This window comes from Argiope bruennichi, chromosome 4, assembly GCF_947563725.1.
Source record: "Argiope bruennichi chromosome 4, qqArgBrue1.1, whole genome shotgun sequence".
NCBI classification, from domain to species: domain Eukaryota; kingdom Metazoa; phylum Arthropoda; class Arachnida; order Araneae; family Araneidae; genus Argiope; species Argiope bruennichi.
The window spans coordinates 25,600,260-25,623,042 of record NC_079154.1 but is presented as its reverse complement, the minus strand read 5'-3'; the positions used below and the strand labels follow the sequence as shown (position 1 = coordinate 25,623,042).

The 22,783-nt window shown below is 31.1% G+C and overlaps 1 protein-coding gene across 3 annotated transcripts in view; it reads right to left on the bottom strand.

The window, feature by feature from the left end:
* The window catches only part of LOC129965823 (TOX high mobility group box family member 3-like), a 269,775-nt gene that overhangs the window by 41,890 nt on the left and 205,102 nt on the right, over positions 1-22,783 (bottom strand). For all 3 annotated transcript variants that reach the window (XM_056080034.1, XM_056080033.1, XM_056080035.1), the window contains one exon: positions 19,996-20,070. In XM_056080034.1, the coding sequence (XP_055936009.1) occupies positions 19,996-20,070 (75 nt within the window). The remainder of the gene's footprint in view (positions 1-19,995; positions 20,071-22,783) is intronic.

The following is a 22,783-nucleotide window of genomic DNA, read 5'->3' as shown; positions in this document are numbered from 1 at the left end:
AAAATAATGAAGGACTCGTTATGATAGAATTCAGTCGCAAAATTCATGTTAGCTTAATGTAAAACATAACGAATCAAAACATTAATTTTATTTTACTAATTCTAATGGTAGTAATAATATTTTTTTTTTTCAATTTAATCAGAAAATTGGCTGAATTTTGCCCAAATTTTACGCATTAATTATTGTGTTGCGGTTCAAATGTCTTTATATAGTTTGATAAAGCATAAAACGAAAATAATTTTAATAATTCGAATGGCAATGATAAGATTTAATGGTAAAATATGTAGACAATTATACACATTTTACAAGCGAAAAAACTTGGATAATCAAGCAGTAATTTAACAGATTTTTGTACAAAGTTTATAATAAAAAAAAATGGAATAATGAAGTAGTAATTATGCTGATATTTATGGAAATTTTACAACAGAAAAAAGTGGGAAAACGGATATAGAAATTATACTGATTTTCTACGCAAAAATCTTTTATCGGCGTATTGCAAAAAAATAATAGTAGTAACTTATCAGTGCACTGCTTTCACTTTTTATCAGTTTTACTGCAGTAGTAAAATGGTATTTAAATCTTTGCTCTGGAATTGGCGGATTCAGTTACGAAATTTGCACGCCACCCATTGTTTAAGATTCGAGTCATACCATTTTTAATTAGCTTAGATTGATATAGAACATAATTAACCAGCATATTAATTGTTACATTAATGCTAAGTATTTAGCGGTGAAATTGGCTAATTTTTTTTGTCACACGTCAAACCATCCAGAATCGTCACCCGGAAACTTTTTCGCATACTCTCTAATAAAGGTGTTATCAGAGAGAACACCTTGCATGGCATTGGCGTACAACAGTTACGAAATATTCACATTTGGCGTGAATATAAATTTTTTTACTGAATCTATCGTGGCATCCTTGGCGATTAATCCCTGCATGCGGTAAATCGCCAAGGATGTGGTTTGTGCTATAGATGCGTTTCTCCCAATCGATTGAAATAAAAATTTGACACAGGAATACGATCATAGCCAAAAAATTCTCATACCAAATTTGATATATTTAAGTCTTAAGTACAGACTATTAATCCCTAGTTGGATTTGATTCAAAATTTGAAAGTTGTCTGGATTTTAGATGTCTAATCAGTGCACCGAATTTTATCTATCTAGCTCTCTTCGTTTTGTAATTATCGTGTTCAATTATATTCGAGCAGCCGGACTACATATAAGAGAAAGTAAAACGGGAGTGGGGAGGTTAATGAAGCCATCATTATACTTAAATTCAATCCAACATCCTTTTATTTGCTTGATAGAAAACATGACTCGCCAGAATAGCAGAGTACACCAAAACAATGTAAATTATTCACGACTGGCGTGAATTTCGAATGACTGCTCGCCAGAAAGAGAGTCAAAGCAATTACAAATTATAAAACTCTGGGTATTATTCCAAATTTCTGAAATGTGTAACTTTTAGGAGGGGGAAGGAGTTCTAATTAAGTAAATAAACCAGTTTTGGATTAAGCGGCTGAGAATCTAATCTCTTTATACCAACAGAAAGCAAGGCTATGATCAATAATACTTTAAAATAACATTTGGCAGAGACGACTGAATGTTTATAGGAACATATCCGTAATTACCATACTGTAGATCCAGTGCCTCCTAATTATTAATTCATAAACTAACTCTTTCTAGGGAGAGAAAAGCTTATTTAGCTGAAGCATCCCTCCAAGAACATTATCTAAGGCGAAATTTTATTTCTCCGTCACCGCAGCGAGATTAGAATTATTTGGAAATAGTTTTATCCTCTTTTATTATGCAGATTTCATGCGACGCATTTTAATAGGAGAAATTTTGCAATTTAGATAGATTCTCAGATAGATGCTTAGAAAGTTAAAAAAAAAAATGTTTATATCAAAATGGTTAAAATTTAGAATGAGGAAATCATAAATATAGTTTGGTGATTTTCATAAGGATATTCAAATTCCATGTTTGGAGTTAACAGAAAGAAAAATTTTTAAATCGTAATCGTAATTTTTAATCGTAGATTATTTAGATAATAATTTAAACGTTACTGGAATTTTATAATTCAAATTAAGGATAATTATAAAAAAGCTAGCCTTTATTTTATGGAACATAATAAATGCAACAAGTATTAGTTTTTCATTTATTTTACCCCTTTGCACTCAGATAGTGACTGTCACTCACCATTCAAGACGGTGCATCGTTTTGATGTTTTGTCTTTTTTTAAAAAAAATTTTAATTGCTAAAAATACCTACAAAATGGTAAGAAGGTGCGAAAAATAATTCGGGAAAATATAAATTAAAACAATTTTATTTATATATGTAATGATATTTTAAAATTTAATTTAAACTTAATTAATTTCCTCATTTTTAGCTCCATTTAGCCCATATTAACTTCATTTTAGAATATTCTCTTATTTCCTGATCCCATTCCACCTTTTCTATCTAATGAATTCAGCAGCAACTTTGTAAAATGGCTGAATCGGCTAAAAGCCTCACATTCCCACACTCCGAGTGAAGGGACAAAATACCGTTGACTCGACAAAGTCATTTTTTAAAAGATCCCTGTGTTTCCCTTGCTTAATTCGCGCGCGTGTTGAGAAAATCCCTATCTAAATATCATTCTATTAGCACTGTGAAAAAATATTTTCCCTTTCAATATCTCATGCTAAATAAGACCAGGGATAAAATGTTCATGAGCTTTCGGTCCGTGTTGTGTGTGCGCTCGTCGCTCCTGCTTGTACTTAATGCATGCCTCACTCGGATGAAATATTACTACCATTGCCACTTGCTTCAAATTGATTATTTTTAGGATACATAATTAATTTGAAACAATTTTTAGTGGGCTTAAACTGCTGATTTCTATAGATATGAGCATTTCTTATATTAACCCATTGCAGTCCTGATTTTACTAGTAAGCTGGTAGCCATGCCCAGCATTCTAGTAAAATCAGAACTTATTTTACTAGAGTGCTGGACACAGAATTTATAAAACGAAACTCGAGTATATGCAAATCTATATTACCCAACCAATTTGAGGGAAACGAAATTAGGAATTTTGTGACCAGCAGTACTGGACGGTGGACTTGTTCAACTAAAATGTGATGTCCAGTGGTACTGAACCGTGAACTTATTCCCCAAAATATGATGTCCAGTGGTACTGAAAGTGGATCGCAAATGGTACATGCAAGAGCATTCAATCTTACTTATCTTTCTCCTATAAAAAAGACCATCGCCTCTTTCAGTGAATAGTTTATGCTTGTTGTTAAGTTTGGATTATAAATGAAATTTTATTAATTTCTCATAAAATTCGAATAAAAGATGTCTTGTTCTAAATTCGAATATAAAATTTTGTATACTTTGAATTCCCTACCATCCTTCTTTCATACACACAAACGCAAAACCTTCAAATTGCCTAAAGTGGTAGAAATGGGTGTAACTCAAGATGATACATATGGAGAAAGCTACGAGCGACATTTGGACTCATTAAACCCACGGAGGGATAATACGCAATGAGTAAAATGAGTGCATATCTGGAGTTCATTGTCAGGCCTTGACCACCCCTTTAAATGCGTTTTCTTTCCATTTTTCATTCCCACTTGCAATTTTGAAGCATGCTTTTTTTTTCTTTGAGCTCGAACTGGTGTACTTATTATTAATAAGGCTAGTTACTGTTGCGGATTATTGGCAGTTGCTTGGCCATTTAATTCCATTGATAATCAGGGAAATACTGTAATGATAAATGATCTATACATTTTATTTAAATTTCATTTATTCCAAATCGATTGTACCGTGGCCGTTGATAGATTCAGAACTCAATCTAACCTTAGTTCTCATTTTCGCCGATGCTCTAGCGGCGTCCCGGCATTTTGACTTTTGCGTGTGCCTTCAGGCAGGTCGGTTTAGGTTAAGTTACATTTTTAGTTTTATTAATCCCGTTTTAAAGTTGCACAAGGGTTATTTAGGAACGGAGCTCGTCATTTTGAACCACGGTCAGATGCCGACGACGACACCTGAACCTGATTTCTAACAAATTTATGAAATCTATTCAGAGATTGTCTGTTTGTCTATCCGAATACAAGTGAACACGATAATTGCAAAACGCAAAAACAGTGTTTTCTCATTTAAAGTATAGATTCGTATCATGTCTTGAATCAAATTCTTTAGAGGATTTACCGTCTGTAGGTCTATAAAGTCGCATAATTGTGATAACCCGAAAATGCACCGACTTAAATAAATAGAAACAGTTTTATGATTCCGCTGCTAAAATTCTTCTTCTGTGTAAATTTTTGTTTTCAATCAGTCGACAAAATGGTGTCCAAATTGCATACTTGGTGTCTTCACTACATTACAAGACACAAAACTATCCTGTACGGGGCGCTGAAAATAAAAATCTAAATACTCGTGGCGCTCTCGACCTTGTAGAATGTCACTATTTTTTTGCATGAGGACGGATGAATGATAATGCCTTTATTAGGGGAATGATGTGAAAAAGTCTTGGGGACAACAACTTAATTAACCACCATACATCATACCCGAGGATTAAAAAAACTTTTTAGCAGATTTTTTTATATATATATTTTAATAGTCATAATTCCAAAAAGCATAGTTTCAAAACCTACTTACAATCAATACGATTCAATACATTAATTATTTTTAAACACATTTGGAGAACTATGGAAAGAGGAATAACAATTCCAGCATTCAAATGAAGTCACTGATACAACTGAAGTTATCATTGATACAAAGTCATTGTGCAAAGGAAATTTTTCTTTTTCAGATATTAATCCAAGAATTAAAACTGCAAATCACCATCTCTTGGCCCAATCTCCATTTCCGTCAAAAAAAAAAAAAAAAAGTCTTATGTTTCATGCTATAAAACGAAAACCCACCGAACCGGCCGTCCAGCCATTTGATACATACTATCATCGATTGCCAGCACAATTAACTACCGGTTTTGCAGTGCGATTGTTTTCCAAATAGTGGGGGAAGGCAGAACACGGCACGCTCTCTCCCCATGCTAATGGTTTTTAAAATATTACAGTGATTTAAATTCCCCAAATGTCGATACAAATGATAAGCGCTCTGTCCCGACAATTTGTTGAGCGAAAGAATCGTGACCGGCATAATACGGAAAACGTGACGATTTCAATAGTCTTATCACCCCAGCCCACATTTAAAGAGGGAAGGGGGGGCCCCTCATTGCATTTTTATGGCTTAAGAAGGGACGGAAACTCGCATTTGCCGGGACCGTAGTCGCCTATTAAGACGCTGCAACAGGAATTATGACTGCTAATGGAAGGGTCTCTGTCGTAATATCAGATACGGATTGATCGTATTATTGATATTAAACTCAAAGCTCAATGAGTATATCTGCATCATTTCGGAAAAGTGCTGTGACTAATTTTAAAAATTGATTTGTTGATCCAAATAGGTATGCATACATTTATTTTTGATGTTCATCGAATGTAACGCTGTAAAACAAAAAAAATGGTATATCTAAAGATAACGGCAAGTGTTACGAGCGTCTTCCAACATTGGACACTAGATAATTTGTAGCAACATGTGGCGGGATTTCAAGCTTCAAATGCCAGACGTCGAAAATGTTTCGGTATTTCTCGGGTTTATTTCATGTTTGCGCTACAATGATGCTTTAAAACTTGTCTCAAATGCTTGAGTAAAAGAGCCACCAACTGCAGACAAATGTTTCGACTAAACTATGTGGTGGTGAATATTTTATCTAGAACAGAATAAAAAAATATATATGTTACCGTTAAAGTATGAAATCCGTTATTTTATAGAATACCTAGTTATTCCATGAAATAACTGATTGTGTCCGTTAAAGTGTAAAACTCTCTTGTATTTCATGGTTTAACTAGTTATTTCATAGAATAACGATCTGCAGCCCGTTAAAGTGTAAAATAATCTATATCATATATCTCGCACGACAAATACATTTACATTCCACCCCTACTGCATTTATGTTTTTGTTTGTTTGTTTTAGAAATAAAAAATGTTTTTGTTTTAGAAATAATGTTCTTTGTCATTCCAAGTGTCATTTTAGTAATCCTTGTTGTAACAAATGATTTTATGGTACGTTTCCATAAATACCATTTATACGCTGCATAAATGAGATAAAATGCTTGTTTTTCATTTTAATCATTAGTTTAATTTCATTTTAGATAAATTGTTTATTTTACACTTTAACGGACACGAGCAGTTATTTCATGGAATAACTAGGTATTCTATGAAATAACTGCATTATATACTTTAACGGTAACATATATATATATATATATTACCAATGCGGAAAAAATTGTTCAGAAATGAAAATTATATCGTAATTTTTAAAATTAAAAAAGCAATGTAAAAATCATTTTTACGAGATAATATTTTTGGAAAATGTAACTACGAAACATCAAACACTTGTTTTAATTTTTAATTAACCTTTTATTTTAAATGATACTTAAATATTTACGGACTTGATCAAGTTGGCAGTGAGCCTTACTCAAGCGGGTTGTTAAATTTCATCAAGTTAGAGCAAAGATTGCTCTAACATATCCTTATATAGAGAGAGATAGTCAAATAGATAGATGCCAACTTAAATCATTTGCATACTTTAAAGAGAATCCTAACTTTAATACTATGCATAATGTGATCAAATTTTAGTAAATATCGGCAAATCAAATAACTGTGTATTTATGCTATCATCAGTAACACCACCAACGGCCAAGCAGCCTTCATTACCGGACAGTCTCATTTTGAAATTCACAATATCCGGTCTCTTTATTTAAATTGCTTGTAAACTGAAATTTCATTTAAACAAATCGCCACTGACCACTACGCCATTGAGCAGTCTGTATACCCTCATCATCCTAATTAGAGTAAGGACTAGCAACGATTTCAAATCCTTTGAGAATAGGTGGCACATTAATAGTATCGCCAAATCGGAGATAACTAGGTACCCGAGGTAACCCCTGCTGTAATTATACAATTGAAGCTCGCTGTAATGTGGGCTTACACGAATTACAGTGCTCTTGCGGCAGGTTTATTAATCAAACGAACAGGATTCCACTTCGTTCGAGTTCTGTTATTATATCCTTAAGATTATATTTCGAATACGAAACCGTTTGTGATTCCTTTTAAAGTGCCCTGTGGAAGGTTAGGCTAGCTCCAATTTGAATCTTAAACGACTCGTTCATTTCCATAAAAAAGGGACTCATAATCGGCATAAAAACCTGTTCTTTTGGTCATCTTTTTCAGATGTGATTCACTAAAAATTAAAACTAAGGGTTGTCACGATTTCAGATGTACATGAAGCGAATACAGATGTACTAAGGAAACCGTTTTGGGGATTTTATTCTTTGATGTCATTATTTTGATTTTTTTTTGGACGACTAAATCAAAATAACGCCAAACATCTAATTTTTTTTCCTAGCATCTGATTAAGGGGGATTTGTTGGGGGAGGACTAGTGCTTTTCCAAATGAATCATATCATACGAAATTTTTGTACTTGGACAGTAATAACGTAGATTTGGCTTTATGTGTTTGTCATATTTCCTCTCAAAAATGTTGAGCAATGTTTCAAGGAATTGCATGGATTTTTGTGGAAGCAAAATATAACAAAAGTGAAATACACACTTAAAGTATTTTTTGATTTAAGATTAATTCTAAGCGAAGCTAATACTTTTACTTAAAATGTCTGTTTTTATTCTGAGAAAAGAAAGAAGAAGTTTAGATGAAGCTTAGAAGTTTATTTAAGAAGCTGAGTCATCCCCTCCCACCCATGTTGATATCAAAAGGCACTACGTTTTTGTTGAAAATCAATTTAAACTATTTAGCTGTGAAAATTTTGTACAAGATGCTGAATTCCCTTTTAACCCCTTGCCTGTCGCGGGCGTATATATACATCTCCCAAAGTCAATGTGTTAACTGCCCCTGACGTATATATACTTCTCGCAACTATATATATATATAAATACGTGGCACTGGGGACCGAATCTCGCAAGTTATCCCCGGCAGGTAAGGGGTTAATTTGTAATGTAAATATTAAATTATAAAGGAAATAAATATTACATTTTCGAATGAAAACAATCACAATAAATAAAAAGAACTCAATAAAGAAATGAGAAAATAACAAATTAAGCATTTCCTGAAAAAAATATGAAAAAAGACCCCTCTAACCAATAACATCGACGCGTATTTAAACTAAGAGCATATTCACCAAAAGGTAAAGATGAACTATCTTGCTGTTTAGCAGCTGTAACTTTAAATGTGTTCAACAACTTGTGAGCGCAAAGGACAATCAAAATGTGAGCTATACCCTTGATGAACATGAGAGATAATGATCAATATATACAATTTAAATGGGAAAAACACTTGATCTTGTTTGAAAGGGTTTAGTAATATTTCTCTTTATCAACTGACATTAAAAAAGCAATTTTTTAAAATTTAAATAGTCAATAAACAGTATAACAAATAAATCTTTTGAAAACAGGATAGAAAAAGTACAATTTTAACTCAACCCTCCAGCTGCTTATCCCGCGATTTCCACAGGTTGGCAATCAGTTCAGTTTCTATTGCATCCCACGTTTTTCGCATTTTAGAGTGTTTATTTTTTACGATTACAGATTTTTATTACATCATATTATTATCATGTAACATATAATATCAGTTCACTTTGTTTGAAAAATACTTGAACTTATTCGCAAACAAAGCATCTAAATAGTGGTTGTAAAAAATTAAGCAGTCAGAGGGGTAATACAAAAAAATTTAATAAGAATGTTACATTTTTAGAAGATAAAGCTGTTAATCAAATAAAACTGAATCAAATTTTTTCTTTCTAACACAATGTTTTGTAATTACCGTGTTCACCTGTACTTGGAAATAATCTGTAACGGATGGACAGACTTCCTAGCAATGAATTTCATTCAGAATCTGATAAAAATTTATGAATTTAGTGTAAAAATCACGTAGCATATTTCATCTGTCTAGCTTATAGTGTATCGGATATTAGCTACAAATAATCTGTCGGACAGACAGACTTCCTAGGAATGGATTTCATTCAGAATTTTATAAAAATCTACAAATTTGGTGTAAAAATCGCGTACCATATTTCATCCATCTAGATTACAGTGTTATTGATTGATAGACATAATTCTACGAATGTATTTTTTGAACTTGGGGAGGAGCAGAGATTCTTCGAAATCTAATTTACATACTTTTCTCTTGTGAATACTTCAAAGACTAGAAGAGGAAGTTGGTTTAGTTCAGTTATATTAACGTCCCATTTTAAAGCAACACTAGGGCTATTTTGGGAGGGACCTCGTAATTTTCAACCGCGGTCAGATGACGAGAACGACACCTGAGCAGCCACCCTTCCCTCTCCAAACTTCTAGACCGTACCAGCAGGAGGACGTTAAGGTTCCGATGGATTTAACATACACCAGACCCGCTTACACGACGGTTCTTCAGTGGAATCGGGTCTCGAACTTGAAACCTTCCGGTTCCGAAGCCGAGATCTTACTACCAGGCCACCTCGACCTTGAAAATGAAAGAGGGAGGGGGCTTTTAAGAATAGGAGGTAAACAATGACAAAAATGTTGCATTGTTATCTACAATGGTTATTTCATAATAAAATTTAGAAATCAGGGCAAAATTTTTAGGTCACACTGTACATTCAGCAAAATTAACCAATAACAAAATTTGAAGCAATCAACATACATAACGGAAAATTCCCTCTAGCTTCAATCCTATATCGTTCGGGAGTGAATTGTATCGACCACTTGGCGGAACTCGACAGTCGGAAAGACATCGATTAATTCTATCCTCCGAAATTATAAATGTTTGGATTAATAACACGAGGCACCGGGACCGAGAGGACGCAATGACTGACCATTTGGAACGAATCAGGAAAGGAAGTTCATCAAAATAATAATAAATATTTCGATATCGGTGTTTGAGACTCGAGAAATAACACGATGTAAAGATTTAAGCCATAATAAAGTATCAGTTAAGATCTTGTTGTTTGGGTATTGAAACGTCGTTGATTCGATAGTATCTAGGGAAATGTGGACTCTATCAAATGGTTGGTTTACTTTAAATGAAGCAAAGACCATGTCGTTACCACAGAATTCTCTACGCAGATGAGAATTAGATGAAAACGAGGAAAATGACTATTATATTCCAGGAAATAATAAAAATGTGAACTTCATTTTGAGTGTTTTAAAAATTTTCGAGCGATGACGGAAAAAATAAATATTAAACTTTACAATTTATTATTAATTCGATAGTAATGATTTGACGTAGTATATTTTTTCATTCGATTTCACGGTATATTTTTGGTATGCTATATTTTTTTTCTTATGTTATATTATCGAAAATTATCGGTTATATAATAGTTGAAATTCTCTCTGATTCTTAAAAATATGTCGAATAAAATGTCATGTGTGTTGTAGAAAATTTGGCACAGATTTATACTTCGAAGGTATGAATGTGCAACTCAAAGTAATATTTTGTAACTTTCAATAGAATTTTAATTAATAAAATAATGCAAGATTCTGGTTTTTACCGCTATAACTTTCAAAAACAAAATTACTCAAAATTATTTTTTTTATTCTATTTTAAAAATTTTTTTAAAAAAATTATCTTTTCAATAATGCCAATTTAACTGTCGAAAAAAAAATTTTTTTTTTCGTGAACTTTTTGAAAATACATTTTTGTATAACTTTCAACAATAGATTTCAGTGTTCCCACGGAATTCAAATCGTTTTAATTCATTCATAAATTAATCATTCATTAATTTAATCGTTTTAATTCATTCATTAAATAATTAATCACATTATTTTTTTCTATTGTTGAAAGCTTAAGAAAGAATAACTCTGTTTGTTATCTTAGCAATTTATATGAGGAATATGAAAGTGAAGTTACGTTATCGCGAAAGAAAATGTGCAATTAAAAGATAGATTACTTGAACAGTTAAATTTTTAATGGCAATATCATTGGACTTGGTCTCATTAAGAAGGTTCATTTGCATAAAAAAAGAAAAAAAAGTGTAAGACTTTTAAAATAACAACACAATTTTAATGTCTATCACAATCTGATGAATCAGGAACCAAATTCATGAATAAGCTATTTAATGGAAATAAAGCACAAAGAATATTACCGATGAATCAATGGTAACATTCGCCAAATGGATATTAACAATGACCATATTCGCCAAATGAATGGTCGCCAAAGGCAAGTAATAACAAATAAAATATAAATAACGTAAGGCATGAATCATGATGAGATACAGATTAATTAGAGCCACAAAAAATGTCTGGAGAGTTTGCAAGTTTAAATTAGCAAAATCGAAATTTCTTTAAGAATGAATTAAGTCGAACTCTAAGGCAAGGTAGAATTTTTAAACATGCTGTTGATACATGGACAGTTTATTGATACGAATATTATTTCGGCATTAAATTCTTATGTTAAGAGAGAATTTTTGAATGCATATATTATCATGTGAGAACATGACGATGTTTTGGTTTGGGATTTTTGAAGCCATGAAATGCATGGTCTGGAAATGGGCGATTTTTCGCATTTAGGGTTACTAGAAAATGATAAAGAAGGTTGTTACATTTCGTGACTTATCGCCTGCAAAAATACAACTTGGCGCGAATGTCTGTTATGTTCACGATTCTCCCATCTGGCCAATAAAGGGCAGGGTCGTAAGAAGTTATTGTCCGAAGAAGCACTGAGAAGAAAATGGGAATAAACGCGAAAAAGCGAGGAGATATATCAAAAGTTATATATATATATATATATTAATATAAAGCCATCGCTTTTCCGAATATTGGTAATTATGAAATATAAATCAAGTAAAAACATGATTTTTTCTCTTGAATTGATACTACATGATTTAAAAAAAATAATGTTCCTACATGATAACTTAAAATTTGCGATATCAGACTTTAGTTTTTTTTTTTTTTTTTAATCTATTGTTCAATTTCATTTAACGAACTGGTAGCCCAGATAACTTATATCAAATATATTAAAGATATTAGCATAAGAAAAATTTCCAAATTTTAAGCATTACTAAATTATTAGTCATATATTTCTAACGAAATGCAATTAAAATTAATATTATTTTAAAACACGACAAACGTTTATTTTAAAATGAAAAAAATTAAAGAATTAGCATACATATTGAAAGAAGGCAAACAATCTTGAATGCGATTCATTTTATCCTTGAGAAAATGGCCCTTTCATTATTTTTAATTTTAAGATTCAAAACCTTATATTTAATCTTATTTATCTTGCGAAATTTCATTGCCAGTTTTTTGTCTCATCATTCCAAATATTCCTCAATTACATTTTCCAAATTTATGCCAAACAATGAACCGGTGCTATCATTCGCTATTTAAATAACTCATTACACTAAATCAAACTGATATTTAAAAACATTTATTGATGGAAGAAAATACTAATTAAAAACACTCCTTTTAGAAAGAGTGCCGGGCTAATTATTTCATTCTCCCTAATTACTTCGCGATCCAGTCAATATTTAAAACTGGAACGAGTTTTAGTACCTCAATTAAAACTAATCACCATAATTAATTAACTGCGACCGGGGGAGAAGCTGCAGCATTTGGAACGCAACAACAAACGAAACATTTTAATCAGTCAATTACAGCAGCAGCAGAGAAGAGACTTTTTGAAAAAGGAAAAATTTCTCTCTCTCTCTTTTCCCTCCTTCTACAATCTCCCCCATCCCAAGCCTCCCCCCCTTCGCAAAGTTTTCCATCCGCTATTAAATTTATGAATTGCAATTAGACGTTAGTTAGTTTTCCACCAGAAGAGTTCATTTTCTCTTGGATAAAAATGAATTAAAAAATGAAAAACTTTTATGCGCATTTATATACCAGCTTTTAATCGCGAAAGACATCCTCTCTCTTAAAAATTAAAAACGCGACGTCTTCTCTCCGTCAGAATGGAAATCCAATTAAGCTTAAATACACGCCAATTGAAGGCCATTGTTTACATCATTACTTGCAACTGCTGATAAAATAAACTATTAATAATAACAAAATGTGAAGCGTTTCGGAGAAGAGACTGAGAACGAAAAAAAAAAAAAGCTTCATGAAGCATGCAGGGACAATTAATTTGTCTTTTATTGGCTCATTAATAAGTACATGTTGCCTGTACATTGAAGAGGTCCAATTAAAAATAAGAATTTACAAGTAAATCGTTAGCATATAGAAGGACATACATGTAATTTAATGTTACTTATATTGGAATCGATATGGAGACAATATATTGCTGCTTGCAGAAGAAGTTAGCTTCTGAGCAGTTACGTCATTCGTAAAACGTGGCGCTCTTTCTGTGCATGCCTGTTCGTTTTGTGACGATATCTTTTTCCATGCGAGATATCAAACCCTTTTAATGATACCGAACTGCCTACTTTCGTATTGTTCTAAAAAGAAAGTTCATATTTAGAAGTTTAACAATTAATACCAATTATCTCAATTTCCTCAGTTTTGCAAGAAGGGGGGGGGGGGCGATATTTTCACAAGCCAGTCATGAATCTTGACCATTTTCTTTACATCATGCTGTATGTTCTTACTAAATGTGAAAAGAATCAGAAATATTTTTTATTGGTTGAAAAAAAAGTAAGTTTTAGTAATGCATGAAAAATTGTTGAACGAATGACTTATAATAGAACTTTTTTAATAAATCCCAATTAACATTTTCTTCAGATTACAATTATTTGATTGTGTATATGTAATGATATCTCTTAATTCAATTTATATCTTAATTCATTTCCTTTTTTCATCTTAAATTAGTCCTTGTTGCTTTATTCTAAAAATTTTTTTCATTTCTATCTCTAAAACACCACTTTTTTAAAAAATTTATTATTGCTAAAACAAGCTCTAAAAAATTGCTGAAACTTTAAGTTCTCACGCTCTAAACAAAAAGATAAAAATCATTAAATTCTTCAGCATAATTTCAAAGATACCAAAGATTCCCTTTCTTAAATTGACACGTACTAAAGAAATCCTTTAAAGAGTATCTTAATAAAAGCCCCAAGGGAAAAATTTCAAACACTTTGCTTTAGTGTTCTGGTTCGAACGGAAGCGTTCCACATTTGTTCCTGTATACGAATCATGCCCTTCCGTGAAAAATAAAGTTAAACTTCAAATTTGTCTCCTTTTTTGTCACGCATCTGCAAAATTATGTTATATACAGTGTATATAAAACATAAAACTGTTTGAAGTAATTAGTAAGCGATGATTAGAAGTTCGTTCAAATAATATTTACGATGTAATATCATTAACGTTTTGTGACTGACTCTTAAAATCTTTATTTGGGACAGCTTTAATTCAGCAATAATTCTTTTGGCTAAAAGAATCGTATTGAAAAGTACAGTAAAACATTATTTCATGATTCTAGGAGATATGTTCCAATATGGAAAAAAGAATGAAGTCCAAGAAATAATTGGTTGAAATCATGTAAAAATCTATCATTTTCTCTTTTATATTACAATAAAATGATCATTTTTGGAAAAATGGAAACTGTTCTCTCCTGTACAAACCGATTTTCATTTTTTTTTCTATTTAAAATTCTATTTTTACATGTTTCTTCTTTCTGGAGATCTAAGATTTTTTTAAAAGAAAAGAGGGCCGGATAAAAGGTTACACATTACTTTTTAACACAGCTTTATAATTCGAAATGAATGTTTCTTTTTTATTTCTCGAGTCCATCTTGCATCAGTTTAACTATAATTAGGCTGCCATCTATTGTCAAAAACAAGTACTAGCTGTAATTAACCAATGAATTAATGAAAAAAAAGTTTGAATTACATTCTCAAAAATAAAAAAAAAGAGTCTGTATTATTTTTTTATAATAAGCTAAAGAGTTCTGGTGAAAAATTTCGAAAAACATGAACATTACTTAGAAATAATTGACAAAAATAAAATTTAGTAGACAGAAAATGTTTTGCCATTTTACACAAATCTAATTCATTCGTATACATACACAGTATATAGAAACATGTTTGCGAATAAGAATTATACAGTTTTGGTTATCCATTTCCTTTATATGAATAGGTCTAATTTAAATTACTTGCATCTAACAAAAAACCACTTCTAAATACTAATTCGACAAAAAATAAATAAAAAGAAAAAGAAAAGCATACTAAATTTCTGGTTCCATTATGATACATTATCTCAAGAAAAAACTTTAAAATTCACCAAATGAAAAGAAAAAAAAATAATTCCGAATATTAAAGGATAATTACAATTTTTAATTTCAATAGAACCCATTCATCCGCGAATGGAAGCCTGCCTCGCACCCGATTCTTCAAAATTCATCCATTTCAATTCCAATTTGAATTCATTCCGCAATTAAGAACATTCTTACTCTCCATTCCCCCCTTTCAACGGTCCCTTCCAATTTTAACGAATGCCCTCAAGTCCGAAACGAATCCCTGATTCTTTTCCCTTAATAACACACCGCCAGCCTCCTCCCCTCTCCACCCTCGCACACCCACCCAGATTTTCGTCCCGTGCCTTCATTACCCGACATTCCAATTAATCGGTGGAATTCCGCTGTCATTAAGAAATCCGACAGTCTCTTCCACCCTTTTCCGCACCCCCCTACTCTTTTCTGTGCTTTCAATTCGATGCAAACAGAGCACCCCTTCGTTCGATCGTTCTCTTGTTTGCTCGCTTGGGAGGGGTGGGTGGAAGATGCTGAAGTGGCAGGATGGGAAAGATTGTGTCCACCGGTTGTGGTCGGTAACCCCTCAACAGGAATACAATTAGGTGTTTTTTTAAAAAGTAAATATGCCCTTAATAATCTATTATAATTAATAACACTTTTTAATTTGTTCTAAAAAAAAAGTCGTTGACATGAGAGACAGAAACTGTTAAAACCAGACATACTTAAATTTAGTTTCAGTTAAAAAACAATTTAATTAATTGCGTTTTAACTCATAAAACGTGCAATGACATTTCAATTCATGCATCCAATTATAGAATTTGTTATTAAAAGCTTTAAATGAATCAGTAGAAACTTGGCACGTGTTGAGTTTTATATGACCCTGAACACACTCTTGAGGTTGGAAGTAAAATTTTCCGCCCACAGTCTCGATCATTAAACTTTTTTTAAAACTTTTGAGATTTAGTTTATGGATATTCGCTATTCAAAGATAAAATTCAGTTGTGTGTGTGTGTGTGTGTTTATGTGCGAGGAGTTATACATTCAACGCCAATAAGGTTATATACCAAACTATTATTTAAATCTTCTATCAAAGATATTTGAATATAAAAAATATTATTCTTTGAATTGTGATGGTAACATTATAAGCCAGTTAACAACTTCCGGAGAAGAGTGTACACTTTTGTCTAGTGGCTTTGTTACTCGGCTATGAACCCTAACGTTGCGAGTTCGAACCTCAACATGCACAGAATTTTTCATCAAGAATATTCTATTGAATTTTGAATCATTGTGTACATAATCTTGAAGTCAAAGAACGATTTTTGGCTGAAAAACATTTTAAAATTTTTTGGCTTAGAATTATAAATATCAGCATTGCAATAAACTTAGAAAAGGATTAAAAAGAGATATATTTTGTTTTCTTTTAGTGGAAATAAAGAGTTTAAAGTGAAATTTTAATCGAAGTGTTTAGGAAATGTTTCATTTTATGAACATAAATAAATTTAATTTATTGAATAAATAAGTTCTAAATTATGCATCTCATACATTTTTTTGAAATTTTTAATAATTAAATTTAATTATAATTTAATTTTGCACTTAATATGTAATTACTGTTTTCTATTTTCGTTCTTATATCTTGGAATACATATTGATTAATATATTCAAAATTTTTAAATTTAATCTCTAACATTAAAGCGATAAAACTGAGCATATGCATCTATAAAAACATATACAGTACACTCCCGAGCATCCGGCCTAATATGGCGAAAGGACTTGTCGGATAACCAAAAAGCCAGATATGCTGGAGTTTTATGAATTCATTTCTTTGCCCACCAATACCAGAAGAAAAAGTTTTCATACCAAAATTCACTGTTATAACACGTATTTTCTCACTTCTTATTGAGTACTAAGTCCTCCATGTGTCTCAATGTGAAAGCAGCTGAGGCCCAGTGAATTATAGAAGCAGTTGCCGGTAACATGTCTAGCTAAAATAGAAGGCTCTGTACTGGTAGTTTATGTATGTTTATAAACTGCCCTCCACGTTTTAAGAATTTATTACAGAAAAAGTAAGTTAAAGGATATAAACTATTCACATTTTAACAGAAAATCTGTAACGCCCGACATAAATGCAGGAAACATAAACAAAACATTAACGTAAATATTAGGCCTAATTCTTAAGAAAATTGATTCAAACTGATTTTATTGTTCATTAATAAATGATTACACAGATATGAAAAAGTAATCCAAAGATATGAGTCAAAAATTACAATTTTTAGGTTTTCAAAAAGTTCTTAATAGATAACTTAATAGACATCTTGCCTTCCTCATTTAATTGATGATGATGATGATGTCGTGTCCGCGTTACCACGGAAAGGAGTTGCAGTAGCTTCTGAGGGTAAGGCCTCTGAACAACCAAGGGCAGAAGTCTGACTTCTAGCTCATATGAAGATGAAACTCACACACATTCGCTTGCACATACAGGGGGGCACATTCACACACCTCACAGATAGAACACAGAACAACCATGCCCGAACCGGGACTCGAACCCAGGATGCCCAGATCACGAGGAAGACGCGCTACCCCTATGCCAGGACACCGGATCCTCATTTAATTACGAAAATAAAAACTAGACCGGATAGTACGGAAGACGGAAAGTCGTGAACCGGATCCTCAGAAGTGAACTGTATACCTTTTCTCTCATATAACTGTAAATTAAATAAAATCTGATCTGCTAAATCTGATACAGTTACTAATTTTAATGCGATAAGCACATCAAGCGAAGCAGAAGTTACACTTAATAAAACTAATCCAAATCAGATATGATATCTCGTTCATGTTCACACGGATCGCAGTTGACACAGCATCGTGCGTGCAAGACGAATTTGATACCGAATTCTCATCCCACACGAATAACGCTCACGAATGTTAAAAAAAAAGTCGCCGATAACAAAAAGAAGTGAATATTTTTTATCACATGTATATTCAAGAATACATAAATGTAAATGTGGGAAAACTAAAACTAAGAATTCCACAACGTAATGTTATCTCATCAAGGCGCGAACACAATGAGGTTCCGCTTACGGTGCAGTTCGTATTTAGCAATGCTTTTGTTAGCGGGGTGGTTGCTTTCACACCTGTGGATTGATGGATATCTATAGCATTCCACTTGCCTGTTGCTTCACACTGTTAGAAACGGTGTGTGACCAATGAAAAGTGAACGATTCAGTGCGGATTTTTTATTCTTTTTCTTTTGGCATCGTTAAGACAAGTAAAGTAATGGCGTTACGGTAGGTCAGTTTTCTTCTATTCCTACACGGAAGGATATGTTTGAAGTACACGTTATTTGTTTACTTTTTCTTTTAATAAATGTATCGAAAATATATTTGAACTTTATGTATACTGAAAATAAATGCATTGGACTGGAATTTTTTTTAAAAAATGAGATTTCTCAGACGTCGTGAGCTGTCTGTTCAGAAAAATAACCCTTGAATCAATGAGTAATGACGCTGAAATGAATGACAAAGGCATCGTGCATGCTTAGATAATTCATCACAGTCACAGTTTATATAAAAAAAAAAAATGTCACATTTTTTCATGTATGGGAAGAGTATTAGTCATATAAGCCTTAGGAAACTGAGGAATTAAGATTAGTGAAGATATCTGATGCTTACTAAAAATATTCTTTTTTCTTTTGACATTCCTTTGAACAAGAAAATGGATTTTTCAAATTCGAAAAGTTGATTAAGTCAAAAAATAAAGTTATCGGTTACAGCTACTATTTTTCCTTCCTTTTAGGCAACAATTGAAATATTATTTTTAACTTTTTACATTATAGATCACAGTCAAGCGTTTCATTTTTAAATTTCTGGTACATGAAATACGCAAATAAAAAGATATGCAGCTGTTAAATATTTTACTTCTAAAATTGCATGAAACCCTAAACTTAAGATCACCACCCCTTTTCGTACCATGTGAAAATGATAAATCAACACCAGAAATAATTTCAGAATTGAAATTTGTTATAAGATCCTTGCATTAAAATTATAATTCTTTATAACAATTTTAGAAATCAGTTAACAGGAAATCAATATGCAGATGGACTGAGCTAAATGGATGAAATATGGTATAAAGTTATATTAGCAGAATTGCCCATCTTGTCACATTTCTGTAAACACAGTTTGTGACAGATTTAAGTATTTTGTAACCATAAACATTGCATATTATGAGACCCCTTCTTTAAACGGCCAGCTTAGTTTCACATTTCAACACTTTTTTTTAACATGTTAAAGATTTACTGTAAGTTAATACTTTTTTATTTTATTAATTTTGTGAATAATTTTTTATTATTTATTATGATTCCAGACTGTCCGGCATCCATTTTTGTTCCTAATATTACTAGAAAGATGTTTGGTTTTATAAATATTCTAAGAACAATGTTAAAATAATGAAACAAATGGGAACTTAAAAATTTTAATATTATCCTATCATTTTATCCTTCGCGGAATTTGATTTTTTTTATAAACTTATTTATTTGTCAATCAGTTAAACAGAACATTTTATTCTACTGGCTTGCACCCTCTATCAGCCTAATGGCCCCAGGCAGCTAGCTGCCTAGTTTGATGACTTGGAAATCCGCCTCTGCTTACAGCATTCTCAGATTCCGAATCTTTCAATAATAATTATGAATGTCCTTATTGGAAGATTCATCGTTCATTCCTAAGATAATTCATTCTTTAATAATGATATCTACAAGAAATAAAAGCAAGAAGACACTTACATGGTCGATGTATCCATCACCATTTTCTTGTCCATTCCCATTCATGGCCATTGCCAGATCGAAGTTGTCAACAGACTAGAAAAAGAAAAGAAACACGAACATTTTCAACATGATTATGTTTATAGGCTGGCCCATTATTTGCAAAAAGCGGGTAGCAAAAATCGTCCAAAACGTTTTTACAAGAGCCACCGAATTTGATACTATTTACATTTATGAGGAGTATTTCCTCAATAAAAAAAAGGATCTTTCGTAATCTAAATCTAATGGTAATTTGAATCTAAATGGTAATTTTTATTTTTAATAACATCGAAGCGTATTTTATCGAATAAAAACCACTTTTGTAGTTTAAAACTAAAAAAATAAAATAAATAATTATAAAGCTTTTCAGTAACAGCAGTTTCATTTCCTTACAATAAGTTCTTTAATTTTATTAAATACATTTTAAGTATGTCTTATAATATTATTTTTCCTTCTTTCAGTTATTAGATTTGTACTCGCAATCATGCAGACGATTTTAAATACATTTATTTCTTTTTGTAAATACGTCTACTTTCCCTTCTTTTAGTTACTGGATTTTATATTCACAAGCATGCAGACAATATTAAATACGTTAGCATTAATATATTAAATTAGAAAAAAAATTAAAAATAAAATAAATACTGAAGAATCAAGCTTCAAAAATTCTTTTACCATTATTAAGCGATTAAAAAGCGAACGAATTAATTAAAACGTAACGTATTTTTAATACAAATTAGGTCGAAAGAGCTTGTAAAATTTAATTTCTGTTGGAACAATTTTCAGTAAAAAGAAAATTATTAAAAAAATATTTTTTATCTTAATTTTTAAAGATATTATTTCTTTTACGAGAACACATTCAAACAACAATCAAAATTATATATGTTACTTGTTTATAAAATTATATATGTTTGAAAAAATATATATGTCACTTGATGCATAAACACAGCGTAATAATTGCATAGAAACATTAATTGTAGAATATTTCAGTTCTACGGATTAATTAGGCTTCAATTTAATCCAAACTAAGAACTTCTTTGGATAATTCGGATTAATGATGTTTTTCATCGCCTACCCTCTTTCACCAATGACGATAATCCCAATAAATAAGATTTAATCAACACCTGGTGAGATATAATTTATAATATAAAATTGAAGGAAAAAATTAATATTTCTGGCATAATAAATCTTATTTCAGAAGACAGAAGAAAAAAAGATGCAAAACTTCGGCTATGCATTGTTTTCAGATGAATAGATGATAAATATAACTTTCGAGTTGTATGTAAAGTTGTATTTCGAGTTGTATTTTGATTAATTCATTTGTTATGAAAATTCTAAATACAAATTATTTGCTATTAATTTAAGTGCTGAAGAAAATGAATGTGATGAGATTATTAAAGCTTTCTTCATAGATATAATAAACTCCAAATAAAAACATCGAACGCATTTTATTTGCGAAAACATCAATGAAAAAAAAAACATTATAATAATAATAATTCAAATAGGATGTTTATAATTAGAATCCAAGATTTGAAATAAAGGGATGATTTTTTCCCACTTTAATGGCAAATAATTTTAAAATTTAATTGATGTTTCAATTTTATGTAATAATATACAAGTACTGGTTTAAAAAAAATTTAAAATTAATATTTTTAATAAATTTACATTAGTACCATTAAATTTGTAACAATCAAAATAATTTATTAAACTTTCGATTATATGTATTTTTATTCATACGTTAATACCTTAATATATAATTATATTCATTTTATGTTAATACAATAAAGGATATATAAAAGTTATTTTATTGTATAGCTGTTACTTTTAAATATACTAAGACCACATTGAAACATTTTTTATGTCGGTATAATAATCAGTATTTTTTATTGTAAAATTTTTATAAATCTTAATTTATTTTAAATATCAAAAGAATTAATTCAAGATTCTTTTTTTTACATTTAAATTCTTAACTTATGCATTAAATTAACTAATGCATTAAATTAATGCATAAGTGGTGGATCAACCAACATTTATTGCATTTTAGTAATACATAAAATTTTATAATTTTTTTTATAAACCTAGCTTTTTTTTAATGAGAGAAAATATTTTCCCCAATTGCTTAAAATTGTTCCATTTCCAAATTTTATCAATTAAATTCAGGTAAGTCAGAATTTGAATTTAAACAAAATTATCGAATCAACAATTTTGTTAAATAATAACAAATGAAATCATAGTTCAACAGTTTTAAAATTCTATTTAAATAAAAAAAAGAAAAATGATCAACATATCAAAAAACACAATTCAATTCCACATAAAAGCGTTCTAATCCTTTAAAAAAATGTGTTTGGAATCATTTTGGATTAACTTTCTCCTATATCATATATCATATGCACCAGAGGAAATTCGCAATGTCACTAAATTAAATAATGTTATTAAATATTCCATTTGCACGAAAATACTCGTGTGATCTTTTCTCGGTTTCGTCTATGCCTGAACAGTTTGAGATGGGAAAAACATAGGCCATGTATTGTGATCCAACATGCGGTTTGATACCTTTTCTCTAAGAAAATGGCATCAAATATTTCATAAGTCATGATAAATGGTGCGTTTAAATCCAATAACTCACAAAACCATCAATAACTGACTCGAAACATTTATTGCTCTGCTGGGTTTGGTTGCTTTCTTAAGCAACGCGTTCATAATTCTTAGAAATGTCACTTTTTCAAAAGAAGAAAATGTTTCGATTTCGATAAAGTATAGTTTCAAAAAATTA